This window comes from Varanus komodoensis, unplaced genomic scaffold (genome assembly GCF_004798865.1).
Source record: "Varanus komodoensis strain SLA01 unplaced genomic scaffold, ASM479886v1 scaffold19, whole genome shotgun sequence".
NCBI lineage: Eukaryota > Metazoa > Chordata > Lepidosauria > Squamata > Varanidae > Varanus > Varanus komodoensis.
In genome coordinates this window covers 3,735,129-3,756,422 of record NW_025335550.1, presented here as the reverse complement: position 1 = coordinate 3,756,422, position 21,294 = coordinate 3,735,129, and the positions used below count along the sequence as shown (strand labels likewise).

The following is a 21,294-nucleotide window of genomic DNA, read 5'->3' as shown; positions in this document are numbered from 1 at the left end:
AATTTGCTGCCTGAAAGATATCATAGATGGAGAACAAAAGGAGAAAGCGGACAATATCTCATTTTGAAGCAGTCTAATTTTAATCTGTGCAAAATGACTCGTAGAAAGGCTGATTAAAATTAAAAAGAAAACTTTAACCAAATTTCTTCATTCTAAGAACATGCTATTCTTTAAATTAAAATCCGAACCCCAGCAGATTTATATACAGCTTTATGAAGATATCCAGAGTGGTATCCAAGTTAAGCTCATGCAAACAGTGGCAACAAATGTGTATTTTGAGGCATTGACTGTGTAGTACCTTGAGTTTGTTGATATAATTGGTGTGCAGCTTTGCATATCCGAACTGGTGTGCATCCAGTTCAGATGCCGGTTCTCCCAGGATGGTGGGTTGAGGTTTCTGGGGCAGAGATCATGGCATTTAAGCCTGTAAGACCTTCAGGGTGCCTGAGCATGTAAATGAATCAATAGCTTCATTTAAAATAATTCAATTCAATTCAATGATTAATTCATTGAACTCAGCACAATAACTGAACAGCGACTCCTGGGAAAAAGTCTTTTCTGACATGGGCAGCTACAGGACATTTGTAGCCCATGTGCCCCTTGAGGCTCCAGGATAAACGAAATAATGTTGAAAGGGCTTTTTCAGTAGCCATTTTGGAGCATTTTAAGGTATCCATTTAGTTAGCCATTTCTTGTCTCTGTTAGCGCTCTGCAGCTATTCTGGATGCTTGTCTTCCTTTTATTCTTTCTTTTGGGATGAAAATGGCATCCCGACCCTCCCAGGGGGATGGGAGAGAATTTCATTTGGTTGGCATTTGAAGTAAAGTGGCCTAATTCATATTTCCAGGGCAAATAGGCCAATTGGAACCTAGTTCTCCTTTGGATGGCGCTCTTTTCTAAGTTTTGCAATACAGATCTTCGCTCAGAAGTTGCACACAAAAGGTTACCATCAGGGAACTATGCATGCAACTTATGGAAGGAAAATCATGTTTGTATGCAAATGTGCGTAAAAACACATGTAGGTCAATGCAATGTCCAAAAAATACAGTCTTTTAACACAGAAAACAACGCTATGCTAACTTAATCTTAGGAATGAAGGTTCCAGTTTAGACAAACAAAGTTTGCTTGCAAGTTGAGATTTCCTGAAAGTATCTTTAGCTTCTAGCATGAATGTGGATTAATTAGCTTTCATTGCAGACCTATACCAGTCCAAGGCATAAGTTTCAAAATATTATATAGTCTCAAATTTTGTTAATTTCTGCGGCAGTCATACAAAGGTCCAGATGAATGCTTCCCAAGGTCTCAAACATTTTCCAAGGCCATCTTTCTACCTTGGATAAGTTGCTTGTTTGGTGAGGCAAATGGCTAACATTATTTTGTGGTGCCAAATGCACCGATGTCCAACATGGACTTGCTTCACCAGTTCTCAGGTAAGACGTCGAGGGTGGATTTTAGCCTTGCCTGGGCAGAAGAGTTTAAAAAAGGCTTTCCTAAAGCTCATGTGGCACAAAGGGTACAGAACTGGGTTAATGGCCGAATTCAGCCACAGGAGCCAGAACGTGGCTTCGTAGAGACCCTGGGGGATGCACTGACCTTTGCAAGCAGCTCTGACAATCATCATCAGTGTGTAAGGAGCCCAGCATAAAGCGAAGACGCAGACAAGGATGGCCAGCGCTTTGGCTACTCTTTTATCCTGAGAAAGTCTAGACTGACTGGCTGTGGGATTGGCAACCTCCGCTTTCCTCTTGGTGTTGAACATGCAGTTCAGCGCTGCACAGAAACCATTCCATGGGGATCTGCTCTCTGCATCCCCTTGTACAGGATGAAGTTCTGGACTGAGGTTCAGCTCTACCGGCTGCTGCTGGAGGTTCTGAACATTAAGCGTCGAGACAGAAGGCATGGAAAATGAGCGGTTCCCTGGCTTCTCCTGATTTCTTTTCCTCTTCACGTTAATGAAAAAGGGTGTACAAACTTGCTTCTCCTCATCAGACAACATCTCACAGTCCTGTTGGCACAGCGGGAAGTTCTTGGTTCTGCTGGACATCCGCTTCCGGATGTTGCAATAGATGCTTAGGCTGAAGTAGGTGATGCTGATGAAGGGTGTGAAGAACTCAATGATGGAGGCGATCAAGAGGAAGTACCAGTTGCAGAAGAACTCGGCGTAACAGTCCGTGTCCGCCAGGATTTGTTCATGGGTAATGTGTTCCCAGCTGATGATGGCTGGGCCATAAAGGAGAAACGCCATGACCCAGACCATCGCCATTTTCACCACTGCACTCTTCGTCCTGCCCTTCTGAGCTCTGTAGCTCACCTGGGAAGAAAGAAAGAGCTGAAAGGTGGTCACAGACGCACAGTGTCTGTTGAGTCGTGGAGGCGTTTGAGGGCAAAGGGATTCTACCGCAGCTGGCTGGGCCAGATCTGACCTGCCTGCACCCGTACTCCAGCCAAGGGGTTCCCCGAGTGGTTCTGACCCTCTCCTTGCCCCCTGGCCTGCTTGTTCGGGGGTTTCCCAGGCTCCGAGGTTGTTTGGTTACCTGCCATAAAAGCTGTAAGGCCAAACATGCTAACGTTTTTGATGTTGGTGCAGTTCACCCCCGAAACACAGTCCTTGTGAGCGTCTGAAAGAAATCCAACACCCTTATTCCCTGGAGTAGCTGAGCTGGGTGTTGCTGTGGCCAAAAGGACGCCATTCGTGTTTGGCCTTTTCTGGCCACCTCGGCAACTTTCACAATGTTTTTGCCTTGAGGGAGGAAACAGTCCGAGAAGAAGCTTTATTCACTTCTTTCATTTATATCTCACTGTTTTCCTCCTGCCAGGAACTGAGGCAGGTTACATAATCCTCTCCCCGCCATTTGATCCACACAACAACCCTGTGAGGTAGGCTAGGCTGAGAGTCAGTGACTGGACCAAAGGCACCCCATGGGCTTCATGGCCCAGAGGGGACTAGAACCTGGATTTCCCACAACCTAGTCCAACAGTCGAACCACGCTGTCCCACTGGCTGCGATTGCCATAACTGCTGTCGAGGGCACCAAGGTCCTGGAAGGCGAATCTGGGGGAGGATGCTAGAGGGTGTGGGGGTCTTGTCCCAACTTGGTGCCCTCCAGATATGGTTGAACTCAAACCTCGCATCAGCCCAAGTCAGCTTGGTGGATGGCCAGGAACTGTAGGCAAGGCAAGGCAAGGCAAGGCAAGGCAAGGCAAGGCAAGGCAAGGGGAAGCGTGTCCTGGTTAATAGTGCTGCTTCAAATCCAAACCCCTGCCTGCCTCTGTGTGTGCATTCACGTGCGTGTGCGCCTGTGAAAAGGAGGCATGGAGTTCACCGAAAGCCATCACTAGGAAATGGAGCTGTGTCACAGGAGCTACTGTGTGTTCTTGGCAGCAGAAGGGTGGAAAGCCATGTTCGCCCGGTGGTGATGCCAAGCGGTGATTCAGCCGCAAAGAGTGACTGAATGAAGTGCGACAGAACAGGTTTCCCTGAAATATGGGGCCTAAGAAGGATGGGGTGCCGCACATGTCATAAAAGCAGGACCCGTGGAAGAGGGGGAAGTCACACAGGGCTTGGGGCAGGCAAAAAAGTGAGGCATGACTGTGACATGGAAGGAAGGACAAGCCGGAGAGCTTTGGGGTGGGGGTGGGGTGTTTGCACGCATAGGGAAACAGACAGAATGTGAGGCCCCAGACGGGGCGGGTGCATATGTGGGGAGATGGCGAAGTTTGCATGCTGGGGTTGGACGCATCTTTCAGCAGAAGGAAACGTTCCTTACCGCCTTCGTAACAGAAATTAATCTGTCAAAGCTGATCAAGACGATGTTGAAGACAGAGGCTGCGCACACAACGTAGTCAATCACCAACCAGAGTTTACACAACCCTCTTCCAAACATCCATTTTCCAGTCAGAGTGTAAGGGATGTAAAGCGGGATGCAAAATGCACCTGCGGACATGGACCAGAGGACGCCATGTGAGTGACAGGATCCTAGCCTGAGCTCCTTAATTCTGATATGAGGTCATTTTCTATGGATGTGGAGGCATCTTCAAGGAGAGAGCCCTGCACACCCCCCCCCTTCAGACCTGGGTTGCTCTTTGAATTCCTCCGGCTCCAAAAAAAGCATCCTACAGGTACCAGTTGTGGGGGAACTTGGGCAGGAGGGGGCTGTCCCACTCCTGTTTTGCTCATGAGTTTCCACAAACAACTGGTTGACCAGTGTGTAGACAGAATGCCAGGCTAGAGAGCTCTTGGGCCTGATCCTCCATGATACTCCCGCTCCTCCCCCCCCCCCGGAAAAAAGTATGGGCAGGTATCAGCTTGAGAAGGAACCAGAGCTGGTCACTTCTGCTGTTTCTCCTTCACCACAAAATACCCAGTTTATTTGAATAGCCATGTCTGTTTCTTCCATATTATTATCAGCCATGACAAACAGCAGAGTCGGTAAACTGTACCATGCTCAAGGGGGCTGTGTCGCGTTCAGCTGACATGCACACTTGGTGGATATTAGCAGTTCATGGACTATATGGCAAGTGAGAAAAGGCTGATCTGTCTGGAGGAGAAGGTTCCTCCTTAGTCCAGATATGGGAATAAATCATTCCCTGCATTTTTATTAGGGGAAATCTGATCCATGCCACTTCTGCTATTATGGTAGCCAGCAATGAGTTTGGCCATATAGTCATCCCTGTATCTTCTCTTGCCAATCCTTTATACAGCATGAATGCAAAAGTGCTTCTAAGTTTTTACTAGATTTACTAAGAGCCCAGAGCAAATAACCTGCATTAAACCCAAGACACCACATACAAGCCATTAAAATCATGACTCTAAAACCACACAGACAGAATAAAATTTGCAAAGAGTGCAGTCCGGTGCACGCTTAGACAGACCAAAGTCCACCCAACATTTCCGTCCAACCATTCGGACAGACTTCCTTTGGTCTAAACTAGCATGGGATCGTCCCCTAAAACCATCAGCGCAATCTTTCAATTGTGCCCACAATACTCCTACTGCAGCAAGTCACTTTCCCAACTTAGTCGATGGGGAACCGAGTTGGAAAGAATTAAAGCCATGGGGAGGTTTTCTCAGCAGAAATACACAAACCACTCTGGACCTCCGGCTTCCATGCAGCAAGGCCCAGTCCCAGCAGGGCTGGGTGGGTCCCATGTCATGGTTACTCTGAACTCTACAGAAGCGACCCAGGGTTCTGCCTCTAATTTGGGGCCACGGCGCCAGCTCTCCACGGGCCAACTCTGTCTCTCCTGGCCTCACTGGACCACCGGCACTTTTGCTGTTGAGTCACACAGTCACGTCTGACCCTTCCAGAGCCCATGGTCAACATTCCTCCTGTCCTCCCCAGAGTCCACCAACCCCACACCCACCTCCCCAGTGACCCCATCCAGCCACCCCATCCTCTGCCGCCCCCTCCTCCTCCTGCCTTCCATCGTTCCCAGCACCAGGGTCTTCCCCAGCGAGTCCCTCCTTCTCAAAGGTGGCCAGAGCACCTGAGCTTGAGCCTCGGTATCTGTCCTCCGAGGAGCGGGCAGGGCTGACCCGGGCTCTACTCACCGACCATGAAATCCGCGATGGCCAAGTTGAGGAAGAAGAAGTTCCTGTGGGTCCGCAGGCTCCTGTCCACCACGAACGCCAGGGCGACCAGCGCGTTGCCCAGCACGGTGGCCAGCGCCGCCAGCCCCATCAGCACCGCCAGGAGCGCCGGCACCGGCGCCGAGAACTCCGCCAGGTGCCCCTCCAGGCCGGCCGCGCACCCCTGGCCCGCAGGGGCTGGCGCGGAGCCGCCGCTGGAGGAGTTGGGGGCCGGCCACGCCCCGGGCATGGTGCGGGGCAGGGCGGAGGGAGGGCGAGGCTCGGGGGCCGGCCGGCCGGCGGGCGCGCTCGCTCGCTCGCTCGCTCGGGTTACTCCGCGGAAGGCTGCGCGCGTCTGCTGAGGCTCCGCTCGGGCGCGCTGCTGGGAGAGAGGAGGCGATCGCCCCGTGAATCAGCCGCGCCTGAACTCTCTGTCCCTGCGGGGAGGACGGAGAAGCAGGCGGGGAGGGGGCGAAGGGCCCGCGTGGGGCGACCCGCGCGGCGAGGGAGGGCTGAGGGGGTGGGGGAGGGAAGAGGCGGACAGGTAGACCCCGGGGGGGGGGACCCCGCGCGTCCTGCCTCTTGGCGGATGGCTCTCCGGCGAGGCAGCCTTGCTCCCTCGCCGACCACCCCTCGCAGAGCGTGCCTGTGCGGGGTGTGTGTGGGGGGGGGACCCGCGCCCCCGGGGCAGTCCAGCGCTCCGCTGGGTACTTGGGGAGGGGGCTGGCCAGGGTGTGAAGCCATCCGCCGTGTCCGGTGGCGAACGCCCCCAAATGGAGAAGGCGCGGGCCATGCCTCGTCCCTCTAACTTTCTCTGGGGGGCATGAAGCCTCGTTCAGCCCAAGGGAAGCGCTCCAGTTGCCCCTGAAGGCAGGGCCAGAAATGCAAGGCCGGAGGAGAGGCAGCGCCAACGGGGGACCCCCGCCCAGAAGCCAGCCAGTCCGGCGGGGAGCAGGGGGCGTGGCCAGGGAGGGGCGTGGCCTTCTGGGGAATGCAGATATGGGCCCCTGTCTGAGGGCCCCCATCCTGTGATATAGGCACAGGCTGGGTCATGCCATGAAAACCAGAGCAGGGTCCATAGTGGGCTTCTTTGGGTACGTGAGCTCGATTGGATGCAGTCCTAGACCATGGTAATGTTCCTCAACTGATGTCTTTATTATAATAATATATAATATATTTATATATGATAATAATAACTATAATATATGATGGCTTCCTCATCCAGGGGCTTGCTTTTCTCCCGTGCTTAGGGCTAGATTATCCTCTTTCATGTAAAGGTATTATTTCCCCAAAGGCTGATATTTTAATACTCCCCGAAGTTATACTGTTTTATGGACCCTCCTGCAGCTTCTATTTCAGGCTGCTCTGCTCCTCCTTGGGTGGAGGAGCCCACGAGGAATTGTTCAGTTCAGCCCTTCTCGGCCACTTCTCTGCCCAAGGTTGCCTGTTCCCCTTTTCTCCCTCAGAGATTTAAAAAAAAAGATGTTATGGTGGCCCAAGTCTTTTATCCCTTGGGGGAAAAACAGTGTTGCATGTTCCAACAGCTGGGAAAGAAAAGGCTGAACAGCCTCTCCCTCCCATTGGTACATGTAGCTTGGAAGAGTTTGTTTGTTTGTTTATTATTTGCATTTATATACCACCCTAGTAGCCCAGAGGGTTCTCTGGGTGGTTTACAAACATAAAAACCTGCCAATCCTAAACCAATAAATAAATTGGATATACCACGACAGTATAAAATAGCATAGTTATAGCCTCCATCTTCCTCCTTTTGAACCCATCCTGCCAGCGAGTGATGTTGGCAGTTAACAAGCACCTGAGCTCCCCGGATTCCTGTATCAATGCAACACGAATTAGATGTTTCCTAGGACAATACAAGAGGTTTCCCCGACCTGGAGTCCTCCAGTTGTTTAGGAGCGGAGCTCACAGCGTTCCTACGCATTGGCCATGGTGGCTGGGGCTGGTGGGCGTGGGTGGCCAGGAGGGTGGGAGAAGGTTGCAAAACAGGACCGTTTGTTCTGCTCCCAGCCGCTTCTTCCTCCCCATCTGGAGGTGGGCATGAAATGTGGGGGCACTGAGGCACCATTTGTGGCACGGAAAGCTTCACGGATTGTGAGACACATCTGTGCAGGCATAAACCTCGGCTTCCAGTTGTGCTCATTCCGATGGCAGCTCACAAGGTAACACCAAAACGTTGGGAAATGGATATGTCAACTCAAATTAGCAAGAGGCGACGTTTAAAAAAACTGATTTTTATCAAATATGGCAGCCTTTAACTTCACACACAAATCGGGGACATATGCAGTAGCATCTGCCAAAGCCATTCCTCAGATTATGAAAAGGAGACTTAATATAATTTGCTAATAGGAACCCCCCCAACCCCCCCCCTCCACTATTATATCTCAACCGCTAGGCTTCAACCTGATGTGATTTTCTTTCTTTTGCTTAGTTGATTATCTCCTCTCATGTTTGGAAAATTAATAAAACCTTTAACATGGAAAGTAATGAAATGAACTCTTCTGTTGAAGGGGTTGTCACCAGCTGAAGACCTTCCACAGTTACTGTAGCAACACGGTCTGACAACAGGCAATGTTTTTGATTTCCAAGGCTAACCAGACATGCCAGCAAATTATCCACAATCAGATTTCCTGCTCTTTTCTTTTGTTTCAAGTTAGTGCTCAGTCCTTCTTCCCCATATAATTCCCCCCGTTCTTTCTTTTCTTTCCCCCTAGTGGGGATCATACCAGCTTTTGGGTGAGGGAGTTAGCCTGCGAAAATATTTGTAGGAGGGATTGGGAAGGGTTAGAGAAACTTCTCCACTGGTGTTTTTGTGCAGAGTTACACTGGAGTTTCAGGATCTGCTTCCAGCAAAGGCTGGTAGGCCCAGTCATGGATTTCCTGTGTTGGGTAAATTTTGACACCAAGCTTAAGTGGCAAAGGTATGGGCACCATGGTGGGGCAGGAAAGCACGGCTTTCGTTCAGGCCTAAATGAATAGAATTGAGTCCCTTCATACATTTAATTTTGCCATATCACCTCTCAGGCTGTTAAGATGTTTCACTGGCCTTCTCTTGCATACATTCAACCTTTAACTGATCAAGGTCTTATTCCCCCCACAGTGTATTTCTCTCTGGCTTCACAGCTTACAGTTTCACCCCCGCCCACCCCGCCCCTGTGAGTGTATGCCATGGTTAATGCATCTGATGAAGCGCTGTTAGTCCAGAAAAGAGGTGTTGTTTCCCTCCTTTCATGGGAATGGTCCTGTGGCCATCTCCAGTTGGGACCTAGTTTTCTCCTGGCCTTCTGGAACAAGCTGCTCCTAGATGTTATTTTCGTCTCAGTTTCTCCTCTGGAGAGACGGGCATGCCACTCTTGCTTTCCTCCACTCCCTTCCCTCTCTCTTCTGTCAAACCTTTTTCTTATTTTCTTTTTCCCCTTCCTCCACAGTCCAAAGGAGCAGGGCAGGGGGCTCTTGCTTGAAATCGGGATTGCTTGCTTGCAGAGGGCTATGTGGTGGAGGGCCGCATAAAGACCAGGACTTCCCACTGCTATTGTCAACAATAAGCTTGGCTTGTAGGTCTGGGCCAGAAGCAACCAGGATGCCCAGAAACTGAAGGTCATTTTGATCATAAGGATCCAGTGGTGTAGAACCACTGTGACCTCATTTCTGGGCTTCCTTTGTACACCCCTTCATGTTCTTCATTCCCCCCTACCAGGGCCTGGACCAATCTCTGGTGTCTGACACCAATGGATTCATGATATTTAGAATTAATGGCCACTTGCGAGTTACTTGTTTGCTAATTCCTCTTGTTTCCAGATAGACTTGGATGGAATCCAAGGACCTAGAAATGTAACCTAGGAATGTCACTCAGCTACCTCTCAGCTATACTTACTCATTGTTTGGATGAGTTTGAATGAGATAAGGCCTGGGAACCATAAATATAAAAATATTTCTAGGAGGCCTTTCTGAGCAGGATCTGTCCCCAGCTGGCTTACAACAATAACATTCATGGGACAAACCCTGATAGAGTAATAAAACAGCACACATTTGTGCAATACGTTCCACAAAATCAGTTTAAAACAAAAGCTCCAACACGATTCTAGCTACAGTCCAGAAGAGACCTGCAAAACAGTATTGGTGTGAAGCCAAACAAACCCTTCCTGAGGACCTGCAATGATGGATCGTGACATAGCTCTAATGGCAATGCATTGTGGTGAGGGGGGCCACTACAGAAAAGGCCCTTCTAAATACCCATGGGGAAATGGGAAGGACCTCTGTTGTTGATCTTAAAGTGCAAGCAAGCTGATATGGGTGAAGGCAGCCCAAGTCATTTGTCTGCGAACCACTGAAGGCTTTAAAGGTCAAAATCAGGACTTTAAACGAAGCTTGGAAACACACTGGTAACCCGTGTAGCTGACACAGTGTAAGTGTTACTGCTCTGACTGCCTCCACCAATACTGGTGTAGCCATATTTTGCCCCGCCAAAATTTTGGACTGTCTTCAAAGGCAGTCCCGGGTATGTTGATTATATGGCTGTTGCTTGGACATTAGTAGACCAAGTTTTGTCTTCCCCATATAGGACTGTTGGGATGTTGCTTGGAAGAGTTTGAGGATGTTGTAGAAAAAAAAACCCCCATTCTCTAAGCTGCCAGGAATTCTTTGACTACACTGTGCAAATTGTTAGGACAAGTATAAACTCCGTTCAGGACCAGTTTTGGCCACATCTAGTACACTGAGTCTCTAAAATTAGGAACTAGTGGTTGGAAAGAACTTCATTCTGGAAGGTTGTACACAAGAATTCATCAGCCAGCAAAATTAACAAGCTTTTATTAGAGAAGCTTAATTTAATTAAGTGACTGAGGAAAATCTATCACAATCATTTCCTATCTGCTTACTTGGCTGTGTTTGACAAATTAACATTTTTGCTTGCACATGGATTAATTTATTGTAACAGCATTGCTGCTACTCCTGGGTCATTTCTGGGCAAACAATATGATCTCAAATTGTTTGCAAGTTAATTTCTTTCTTGTGTGGGCCTGGTGGTGACAGGGGGTTAGTTGCCGATTGCTTATTAAGGGTGGTAAAAGCAAGCCAGCCTCAGTTATCTGCAGGTTTTCAGAGTGACAGTTACGGGAAAGGACTAGGAAAATTTGAAGGAGGTGTTTAACGATAGCTTGGGTTAGTTCTGGGCTCAGCCTTCTACAAGAGGATGGGATCTTCCATGAGAAGAAGGAACAACATGGAAGCTTTCCATCCAATTTTGGAAAGCTGCATCTGAGAGACATTTTTAGGGGGCTTCTGTAATAGGGAAGATGAGTAGAAGCCCACTTCCATCAGTACCGTTGATCCAATGTAAACCTGGATCCAACCTCTTGGCTTTTAGGCAACTAATGGCCCTTTCTGTAAAAACATGGAAAGAACTGCATATGCGAGGGGAGTTTTGGCTATTCCGTGACTGCATCTGATGAACTCCCACAAATTTGCTTGCCTTGTTAACACTTCAGTTAAAAAGAGTTAGTTTGCACTTCTGTAAAATCTTTGAACTTGATTCTGTTTTCTCTATAAATGGATTATTCCCTCACCACACACACACAATTAGGGGGCAATTCTATGTATAATCAGACATAAGAAGGTCATACAAACAGTGCAGAGAGTTGTAGGACTATTCTTCTAAAGTGTCTTTACTGAATTAGGAATTTAGAACTGCTCTTGTTTCTTCGCGCATCACATGTGTGGATTTGCATTACTGGCTCTCTTGCTGGGGTCAGCTCTCTATTCAAACAGTGTAGATTTGGGTTTTATTCCATGGAAGTTACATATGATTGCATATATTAAACATTAGAGAGGTTGTGTGTTTGTCAGTGCTTTTTGATCATCTTACGTAACTTGAAATGGTGTCTGTCTGTCTGTCTTTCTGTCTGTCTGCATCTGCCCAGTGCACCATTTAACATTTAAACCTTTAACATAACACACATATCCAAAGCATTACCTTAAGGCACATTCTTCTGTTCATTTAGACAGAAAAAAGTTCTACCGCTCCCAGCATTCCTAAGGCAGTGTGGCTGGGGGATGCTGGGAGTTGTAGGGATGCATGAAGAGGACTGTGGATGGAGAGACCTGTCTCGACAGAGATCCCCCTTGGCTTGATCCCAGCAGATCTAAACTGCTGTGGAGCACAGTCTGCATTTCACCCTGAAGGCCAACGGCTGATTGTCCCAGAGGCTGCCGTCCTCCGCAAACCGCTGTCGCAGTGCTTAGCCTGTTGTGTTGTTGTCATTGTTGTTGTAAATTTCATTTCTATCCTGCCCCACAGCCAAACCTGGGAGGTTTAAATGCCTAAAAGGAACCTTTCATCCTTTCTGCCTCAAAATCAGCCTGGACTGTCCTCAACTCTCTGCTTCTTTGCCTCTTGGGGCGGCGGTGGGGGGGCGGGGCTTTTGCACAGGCTCTCCCTGGGATTGTCATCACCTCTGGAGCACTGGTTCTCTGTGTTACCCAACCTTCAGGGTCTTCTCTCTGCACTGGCTCAGAGAACTGTGAACTGACGGCTGGCCTGCCTGCTTTTCTGGCACTCCATTTCTGGCTGCCATGTTCAAGTGTTCCTGAGCATATGGAGCCCAGGAAAGTGTGCATTTCCGTGCACTGCTGGGTTCGAAAGTTGCATGGCAGAATGAAAATGGGTGACCGGCTGAGGGCCCCCGGTTGTGATGTTCTGAATAGTGCACCAGGCACATTCCAAACCAAAAGCCTCGGAAGAGACACTTCTCCCTGCAGGGTTTTGTCGTCAGATTCCACGGATAAGATCAACACTTCCGATGTGAAGCAAGAGGGAAAAGTGTGTGGATGGCACAGACACATCACTGCTTTGCTCCTGGGCACAGCCTTGCCCTCAACCCTCTGCGAAGGGGCTGTGTGTATTCCTGACTAAAGGGATACACAAAAATTCTACACCTGGGCGATACAAATCCTTCATCAAGGAAGAGTTTCACCCTTTAAGTGCTAGCGAGCTAGCCAATGAAGCAAAGCTACATGGGAGTTTCAGTGCACCGAGTTCTGGAAGTGCATCTGTGCCCTGCTCCTGCTTTAGATGGTTAACCACGGTGGAACGAGACTCTGCTCCTGGCTGCTTGTGTTGGACAAGTATCTCCCGTTTCTTCGCCCCTTTCTCCCTCGCTGTTACAGTAAGACCCATTTCGACTCCCGCATTTTGCCTGTCCCATTGTATGCCAGTGACTACATATCTGTGTCTCCATGGTAATGCGACCCTTTATTTCCTGTTTCTTGGGCACTGCACAATCAACATAATTACTATGCCTGCATGCTAAAATTCCTGGTGGTCTGTTTTTAATAGCTTTGGTGTTCCAGCAGAGATGATGTTTTGTCTTGCTTTTTCTCACTTGGGTCCACAGACTTTTAGACCCTGATCTGTGTGTGTGTGTGTGTGGGGGGGGGGTTCCCTTTCAATCATGTTGAATTCCTGATGAAATGAGTGGGATTTGGGTAGGCTCTAGCTTCTTTCGGAAGCACTCCCACTGAGTTCAGTGGGTAAAATCCAGCACAAGTCCTACTTAGAGTTGGCTCCATTGAACCAAATGGGACTGACTGACCCAAGTCCCATGCATTTCAATGGGACAACTGCAAGTATGATTTATAGTGGATTTTACCCAGTAGGATTAGTACCCAGGTAAGGATTGTGGCCTTAAAGGAGGAACTTGCTTTTTCTAAATTGGGGTCTTACAAGATTTGAAATCAGAACTGAATGTGTATGCGTTTGCTATTTCATTTCCAGGGTTTTTTCTGGTATTGATATCTAGGTTTGGTGCCCTATGATATATAAGCTTTAAGCATGTACAGTGGCAATATTTATCTTACCCAATGCACGCAATTGCTAAGACTGCTACTGCTGTGCAAGTGAAAGCTGCAACGAAATGTTGCAGTGAAGGTCCTGCTGGAGCTGTGAAGGTCCTGCTGAACTGACCCCAGATAGCCCTGTTTTTTAGGAATACCGAGAGAGAGAGAGAGAGAGAGAGAGAGAGAGAGAGAGAGAGAGAGAGAGAGAGAGAGAGAGAGACCGTTTGATGGATTATATATAGTCTGAAGTGCTTGACCTGCCTAATCTTGGAAGTTAAGCAGGGTCAGGCCGGGTTAGAATCTGGATGGGAGACTTGAGTCCTGCATTGAGCAGGGGGTTGGACCTGATGGCTTTCTATGCCCCTTCCAACCATATGATTCTGTGATTCAACTATGATTCTACGGCTCCAATCCGAGTCAGACAAGCAAGCAAGAATCATAGGAAGCACGGCGCTATCTGTATTTCATTGCAAGAACTGGGCAGAAAGTTGATGCTTTACTGAGCTGGCTGTCAGGTGTGAATTTACTCTCCCAAGCCCCACTGTGTGGGAAGTGTAACCTTTATATAATAAATGCATTGTCTTTGAGTAGGCCTACTTCATCGCAGCAGGACAATGGCAAACAATAGAGAGAGATAGGCGTTGAAGCATGGCAGGCTGCCTGGCCAAGAGAATTTCTGGCTGGGGAAGAGGCAAAGTGGGAGGCAGCTGCAGATCCGTCTGCTGTTTCTTGGAGCTGCACCATGGGGTAGCGGAGGAATTGCCGTCGGTTCAAATGAGTTCAGGTTTTCGTCAATCTCGCTGGTGGATTCCACAGTGGACTGGCTTCTTTGACTCGTTCAGATTCTGAGTTAGTTTGAATTTGCATTCACAAGTGCATCTGGGAGATTGGGAGCTCAGGAGGGCTATGTGCCCCCCAGAGGCTGGGGTTCTGCACCCTTGCTTTGAAGAGGAGGGTTCCCTGCTCAGTGATAGAAAGAACAGGGTGAGTGGGCCACACCGTAGCTGGGTTGAGAGAACAGGAACAGTCACGGTGCTTTTATTGGTCTGTCCTGTTGTCTGAATGCAGTCATGGTATTACACCATGGTAAACCTGGCCTTTGGAAACCAGGATAAGAAACTATGGGTTGCTCTATGGTTTCTTTGTACCACCATGGCTTGTCATGGTGTCTGAACCCAGGATCATGGTTTCTATGGTCCTGATATGCAACTACCACAAAATCCCATGGAAAGAGCAGCAACTGCAGAAGTTAGTCCAGCCATCTGGACCAATGAGGAAGAAAAAGGGAGCAATGTACCTTGGGATTGAATTTCAGGCACAGCTGCTGATGAGATACATGCCTCTCACCATGCTGAATTCTCCTTGTGGAGTTGTCTGCTCCTAGCTCAGCTTAGTGATCATCTTCCCCTCCTCAAATGCTGCCATCCCTGTTTTTTTTTTAATATGGTTTTCCCCCAGTCCAAAAGACGAACTCTGCACTGGCTCCCATGTTTGGGAAGGCTCTTAGGCCGTGGACTCATCTCCCTTCCCCATCATTGTCCCCAGATGCTGCTGCCTCCTTTCCCATCATTGTCAGCACTTGCTCGCTCGGCAGGCGGAGAGCCAAGGAGCACGTAGGCAGGGCATCTGTCATGCCACCCTTCTCAGCCACAGCAAAATGGGCCTATTGACAGGTTGCGATGGTGAAGACAATGAGCAATTTTGGTGGGCTTTCATCAGTAAGACCCTGCTGCAGAACGGGCCCCCACAGGGCCTACCTTTGAGGACAGCCCTCTTCTCACCCTAGAGTGCATCTAGGAAGACAGGTGGATTATGCGTTTCCCACGACCAGGTTGGTCCTCACTGGTTCATCCCTCACTTGAGGACTGTGTCTGCAAAGGCCTCTCTGGCAGCCCAACCCACCAGGCCAAATGCTTGCATCTGGCCAATGGACTGCCTTCCAGCAGAGTCAGTTCCCAGATCTGAGGACGAGCTGCTGTGAGAAATCAGCACAACGGATGACCCTCCGGGTGAGAACGTGGGTGGCAAGCCCCTGAATGGAGGCATTTTTTACACAGGGATGGCAGCTGTTGATGATGTGGAGGAGGAGGAGGAGACACTTGCTAAGCTGAGCTAGGAGTAGACAACTCCACAGGAGAATTCACATGGCCAGAGGCAGGGAGACCTTTTCCACACAAGGCATTTATTGTGTGACTCTGATTCCTCACTCCTGACAGTTATGGGATGGTGGCATCCTGCACCTGTGACATCCACTTTTATTCCAGCTAGACAACTCAGTTGATCATCCTGGATTTTCGGGGGGGGGGCTTATAAGATTGGAGACAAGAGACAGACGCAGTTGGAGCGAAAGGAAAGAAAGCATTATTATTATTGAACTGGGTACCACCAAAGGAGGAAAATGCAAAAGAAAACAGGTAGAGAACTTTGCCACCAGATGGAGCTACCGCGACACTAACTGCCAACGTGGATGTTGGAGACAGGTGAGCGACTGAGAATCACACCAAGTTCTTTCACCAAGGATCTTGCACACAACTCCCAAGAAGAACCCATCAAATATGACAAGATGCATGCCTCAAAAGGGACGTAGATGCTCTCCATACCAGCAGAATATGAAAACACGAACTGTCTCATCTAGGAAGCCCACTAGATAACGTCCCCTTATCCGTGGGATGGACCTGCAGACAGAAGCCAGTGACACCAGACTCCTGGCTAACCATTCAGTCCCATCTAAGCCTGTGTGCACAGTTCCTTTCAGGCTGCGGTCCCCACACTTTTTTGGGCTGCCACTCCTTTTCCTCTTGGGTGACTTGGCAAGGCCTAGCTTCCCCATGCTTCTTTCTTTGTATTAGGTCCATTGCTCTACCGCCAGTTCAAAACAACCTCCTCCCTGGATCTTTCTATTGGCCACTTTGAGAATCGCTGTGGATGCAGCCGTCTTGATAAGGCCTCCTGCATCAGGTCCCTTAAAGGAAAGGATGCAGATGCAGAGGATGCTCAGGCCAGGAGTGGGCCTTGCTCAGCTCTCCCTGCTTTTCCACAATCCAGTTCCCTCTGAAATTGTCTAGGCGTTCATACTCACGCACTTGCAGCTTAGGGTGGCCAGAGCATAAGCGTACGCGGAGGACTGGATCAGGTCAACCTGTGAGTGATGCTGCTGTTGGCCCTTTCAGGTTGATTTTGGGATGGCACCATCCTTGTACATTCAAAAGAAGGAGGATCGACGTGGAGACACTTTGTAGTTTCTTATTCTTGTGAGAAGCAAACTGGCGCTGCCTGTTTCAATTTGTTCCTTGGAAAGTTACTTCTGCTTATCTTGCACCGCTTCCTCTTCTCTCTCTCTGTATTAGTATTGCCCTTCCTTTCTGTTATCAGATTTTTTTAATCTCAGGTTCACCTCATGCCTCTCCCTTTTTGCTCCCTTCAGAGCTATCATCTAAAGGGAGCAAATCCAATCAGCTTGCCTGGAAGAGAAAGCCATTCATGCAACTTTTACACCTTCTCTCGCATACACAACTTTGGGAGAACTCCTCAGGTTGGCCACCTGGCATTGCTAGATTGCCCTGCAAGATTCTTTCCTCCAGGGCATCACAAAAATCATTTGACATAATAAAGCAACATCGTTAGAGCAATAGAAAAACCATTCTTGGGTTGAGGGAAAGATGGCTTCTTCAAGCACATCCTTTAAGACATTCTAAGTGAAAGAAAGCAGAGCATTCTGGTCCATTGTAGACCAAAGTTCATTCTACCATTTCACCAACTTCTAATACAGAATAATTTTCTATAATCCCAGGATTTCATCTTCTTCCCAGTCCTCTTCCATGTTCTCCTACTATTAATGTTTTGTAAATAAAGAAGTTGAAAAACAATATTCTCTTGAGAAAGCCAGAAAGCTACACAAATGCAATAAAATCCAACAAGAGACAAGGATATTTTCAGGCTCATTGAAAATCATGTTTTTCAGATATTTCTCCCTGCATGTTTCCCAGCTAGCTCAATACAAATCACCAGTTTAGGAATTGTTACCACATAGCAGGATTGTTTCTGTGCACTGACAGCCCAATTCCAGGCACGTCCCCACAGAAAATAATAAAATAAAGCATAGAAATGAATGCAACAATTTAAGACAGCAGCAGTCCTTTCAGACAGATCAGAATAGAAATGCCCAAATGAGCTCTTATTAAGTGCATTATTGAAATATATTTATAAACCATCTTCCTGCCCCATGAGGCAGGCAACACCTCTAACCCCAGCTGCCTAACAAGAACCATTGAAAAGTAATAACATAAAGAAAACTTTGAGAGATCAGCAGCCCCAAGAACAAGCAAAAACAGCAAAGAAAGCAACAGAATCACTAATTAGCTTCTCAAGAACTAACAGTGCGATCCCATGCACGTTTAGACAGAAAAAAGCACTACAAACCCCAACATGCTCTGGCCAGTTATTATCCAAGGACAGATTACTGTCAATACGAGCTGTTATTCTGGGTATTTTGAACCCTGTCCTTTTGATCTCCAGCCTCACTCACCACCAGAATAGAACCCCAAGAGCTTCTGAGATCTTGAGAGTTCAGCAGAGCCGTATTACGTCTTGGATGTGTGATACCCAGTCCACTTGGGCAGGGGATGTCCAGCTGAAGCCATCAGAATCCGAGAAGGCACCTATGGAAACACTTCTCTAGAAAGGGCTCCGGTCATTTTTCAAGGCTCCTGGGATACACTGGAACGTGTACAGCAGAGAGACCTGTGAGACCAAAGAAGGGGCAAGGGCACTTGGGTTCACTGTGTTAGGCCAGGGATGTCTGAAGACAGAGATGACTGTGTCTTTGAAGCTCCCAAAAAGGCACCGTCCCAGTAGTGATCCCCATTAGAAGCCTCCATGAGGTGGAGCTCTAGCTTGCAACGAGGCCGCCCTCTCCAGATCGGGAGGAACTGTATCTCTCCTTGGAGATTGTGTGGCGCAGCTGTGCTGTTTCTCTTTTTTAAATGCAATTACTGCTTGGTGGCCGCCTGTTCACACATACTGCACAGCGCAGTAACACAAGACGAACAAGCAGATCCTAGATCAAGTCAAGCCAGAACTTTCCCTAGAAGCAAAAATGAGGCTGTCATACTTCGGGCAATTCATGAGAAGAAAAGACTCATTGGAGAAGACAGTCATGGTGAGGAAAGTCGAAGGTAGAAGAGGAAAAGGAAGAACAAATGCCAGATGGATTGATTCCATAAAGGAAGCTGCAGCGTTGATTGTGGAAGAGCTGAGCAGAGCTGTCACGGATAGGACACTTTGGACGGCTGTATTTCACAAGGTTGACATAAGCTGGCGATGTCTTGACTGCACATAACAGCACCAACACAATCCATCACCACATTGCACCATGCTGTGATTTTGGGAGGAGCATGAAAGCCAGCCTGTGCTCTGATGTTTCACCTGATAATGTGACTCTGTGCCCCATGTGAATTTGCAGGGCTTGTTTTGCATTAGAGGTGCGAACTGTTTATCAGATGAACCCTGTTGCTTCTCTTTCCTCATGCATAAACATCAGTGCTGTTTTCTCAACATTAACTGGATGAAAGAGGGTTTGTTTGTTTCTTTTGCAAACCAAGCTACATAACTCCCACCTTCAGCACCCTCAAAGACCTTCTTTTCTCTGGCATTTGGTCCTGAATTTTTGTTCTTGCCAGTAGCTTAAAATAATTTCGGAATGCATGCACGTCTCTGTGCGTGCTGTTTGTATGTTTGCATGAATATCCTTTCATGATGTGTTTTTAAGGTTTCAATCTTTACCAGCTGCTCAGAGAGTGTCAGCTACTGGGCAGTAATGCAACGAAGGATAAATGGATGAATGGAAAGATTTGGCAGAATGCTGGTCTTCCTTCCTGAAACTACTAACCGTCCAGGTAGAGCTCGCTTCTCCAGCAGCCCGACGAGCCCAGTATTTTTAGGAAAGCTCCGATATGTTTGCATGAGGAAGTGCAGTTCCAGTGATAGTGTGCGAAGTGGTAACATTTGGCCACTGTGGTCCTTCTAAGCTTCACCCCCAAAGAGGGACTGAAAATGAGAGGAGTGTGCTGACGCCTAGCTGTGTGCTATGTTGTGTGTGTAGTTGGGGGTGGGGGGAAGAGAGGGAGCTGTACATAGCACAATACTCGTTTTATCAGCATCCGCTGGCAGCCATAAATTGTGTCCCAGCAAAGGGGAGTGCAGTTAATAGCATATTGGCTGTGGGCTGCAAAGACCTGAGGGGCCATGAAAAGGGGAAAGAGAAGCATGGGGCTTGGCCCTGCAGAATAGGACCACCTGCCCTAAATATGCCAGGACCCAGTGCTAGGAAGAACGGCTTGATCTCAAAGGGAGCAGATCTGCTCTGGCAGCTTTTCTCTGTGTCGGGAGCAGGTGTTTTGAGAAGTGAATGGGTCTTAATTGCCCATTCAGGATCAAGCCAACACAAAATGTTGTAGATTATAGCAGAGGGAGCTCATGATGGTGTATGGCAGCTGGGAAAACCCACCTGCTCCCGCCTGCCAAAGGACAGCGATCCGCTCGGAGGGGACGGGGAGTCTCGGGGGTGGCAGCTGATGCCATCATGCCCTGCACCCCATGAAGCCCTCCCCAGGATGGGGAGGCCCTCCCCTTTCTCCCCACAGGCCCAGACCATTCTGGCAGGTGGTGCTGACGAAGATGCCATCAGGGCCATTTCACTGCCTTTCCCCTTCCCCTTGTGTCTTGTCCTGTCTTCCTTTGCTGATGATTTGCAAGCTGCACGGGGAGCATTTTGTGGCCAAAGAGTGGGCTGAAATGCCACGAGTAAAGAACCCCTTTCTACTAATCAAAGGGTCCCGATGCGTCAATCTTCGAGCCCTGGATAGACTCCAAGGCGAGTCCCATGGAAAACGGAGCCTCTGAAATGAAAGAGGCTTGTTAGTTGTGACTGACTTAAACCTCATTCATTTCAGTGGGTCCACTCGTCCTACACCTAAACTCAAGTGCTACCCCCTGGCTCTACAGTACCAAATCCAGCTCCTTAGTGAATCTGGTGTCTGGCTCGACCCCAGAGCAAGTGGCAAGCACCTTTGCATACCTGAGCAGAATACTGCCAGGGGCTCCAACCTGGAACAGGAGACTCCCTTAAATGGCCAGAGTATGGCCTGAAGGTGCATAAGGCATCCACCAGATTGAAGCTAAGCATGTCTGGGGCTGGCTGGAGCTTGGAGGGGAGACCACCTGGGATCTGCATGTAGCCAGCCTGACCTCCACAGTAGGAGAAAGGTGGGATTTAAAGAAACAATTGGCTTAACACTGCCTCCACCTACAGTTCCTTGGATGAAAGATCCCCAACTTTGTAGGATCTGTAGGCATGTTTAGGAATTTTAGAAGCTGCATTGGGTAGCACCATAAGATTATTCATCAGTGGGCCACCACTTTGATATCTTCCAATCATGTTTGTGGATTTTAGCATGAGTCCTATTCAGTGCTAGTGTTTACGTTGTGTCTATTGGGCATCTCTTTAATAAGAGATGGCCTAATTTGGCTAGCTGCTGGAGAGACAATCCAGTCAATGCCTCCTTTAAACATATCTTTTGGCTGTGCTCCCTGGTTACATCACAGGGAAAGAGGGCCCTTGGAAGAGAGACACTTCTGTTCGTGGTTTGAAGACACAGAGGTCCAACTAAAGAAAGACTCAGTTATAAAACTTTAAAAGGGAGAAAGAGAGAGTTATTAAAAATGACAAACATTACACAGTCTGGACAGTGTCTCCATTACATCCCACAGGCAATCAAAGTATACCAGCAGGCCCCGATAGCCAATAAGAAGGCTTAGATTCAGCTAGATTCTATATATGGATCTGGCCAATCAGAAATGTACATGACAGTTTTCCCTTAT

The 21,294-nt window shown here is 48.4% G+C and overlaps 1 protein-coding gene across 1 annotated transcript; it reads right to left on the bottom strand.

Annotated features, from left to right (window-relative positions):
* Positions 1-1,250: 1,250 nt before the first annotated feature.
* LOC123022367 (histamine H3 receptor-like) lies at positions 1,251-5,818 on the bottom strand. The gene is made up of 3 exons (XM_044428060.1): positions 5,551-5,818; positions 3,767-3,933; positions 1,251-2,311 (listed from the first exon to the last, which is right to left on the bottom strand). The coding sequence occupies exons 1-3, from the start codon at positions 5,816-5,818 to the stop codon at positions 1,427-1,429; spliced, it is 1,320 nt and encodes a 439-aa protein (XP_044283995.1). The 3' UTR covers positions 1,251-1,426.
* Positions 5,819-21,294: the final 15,476 nt, after the last annotated feature.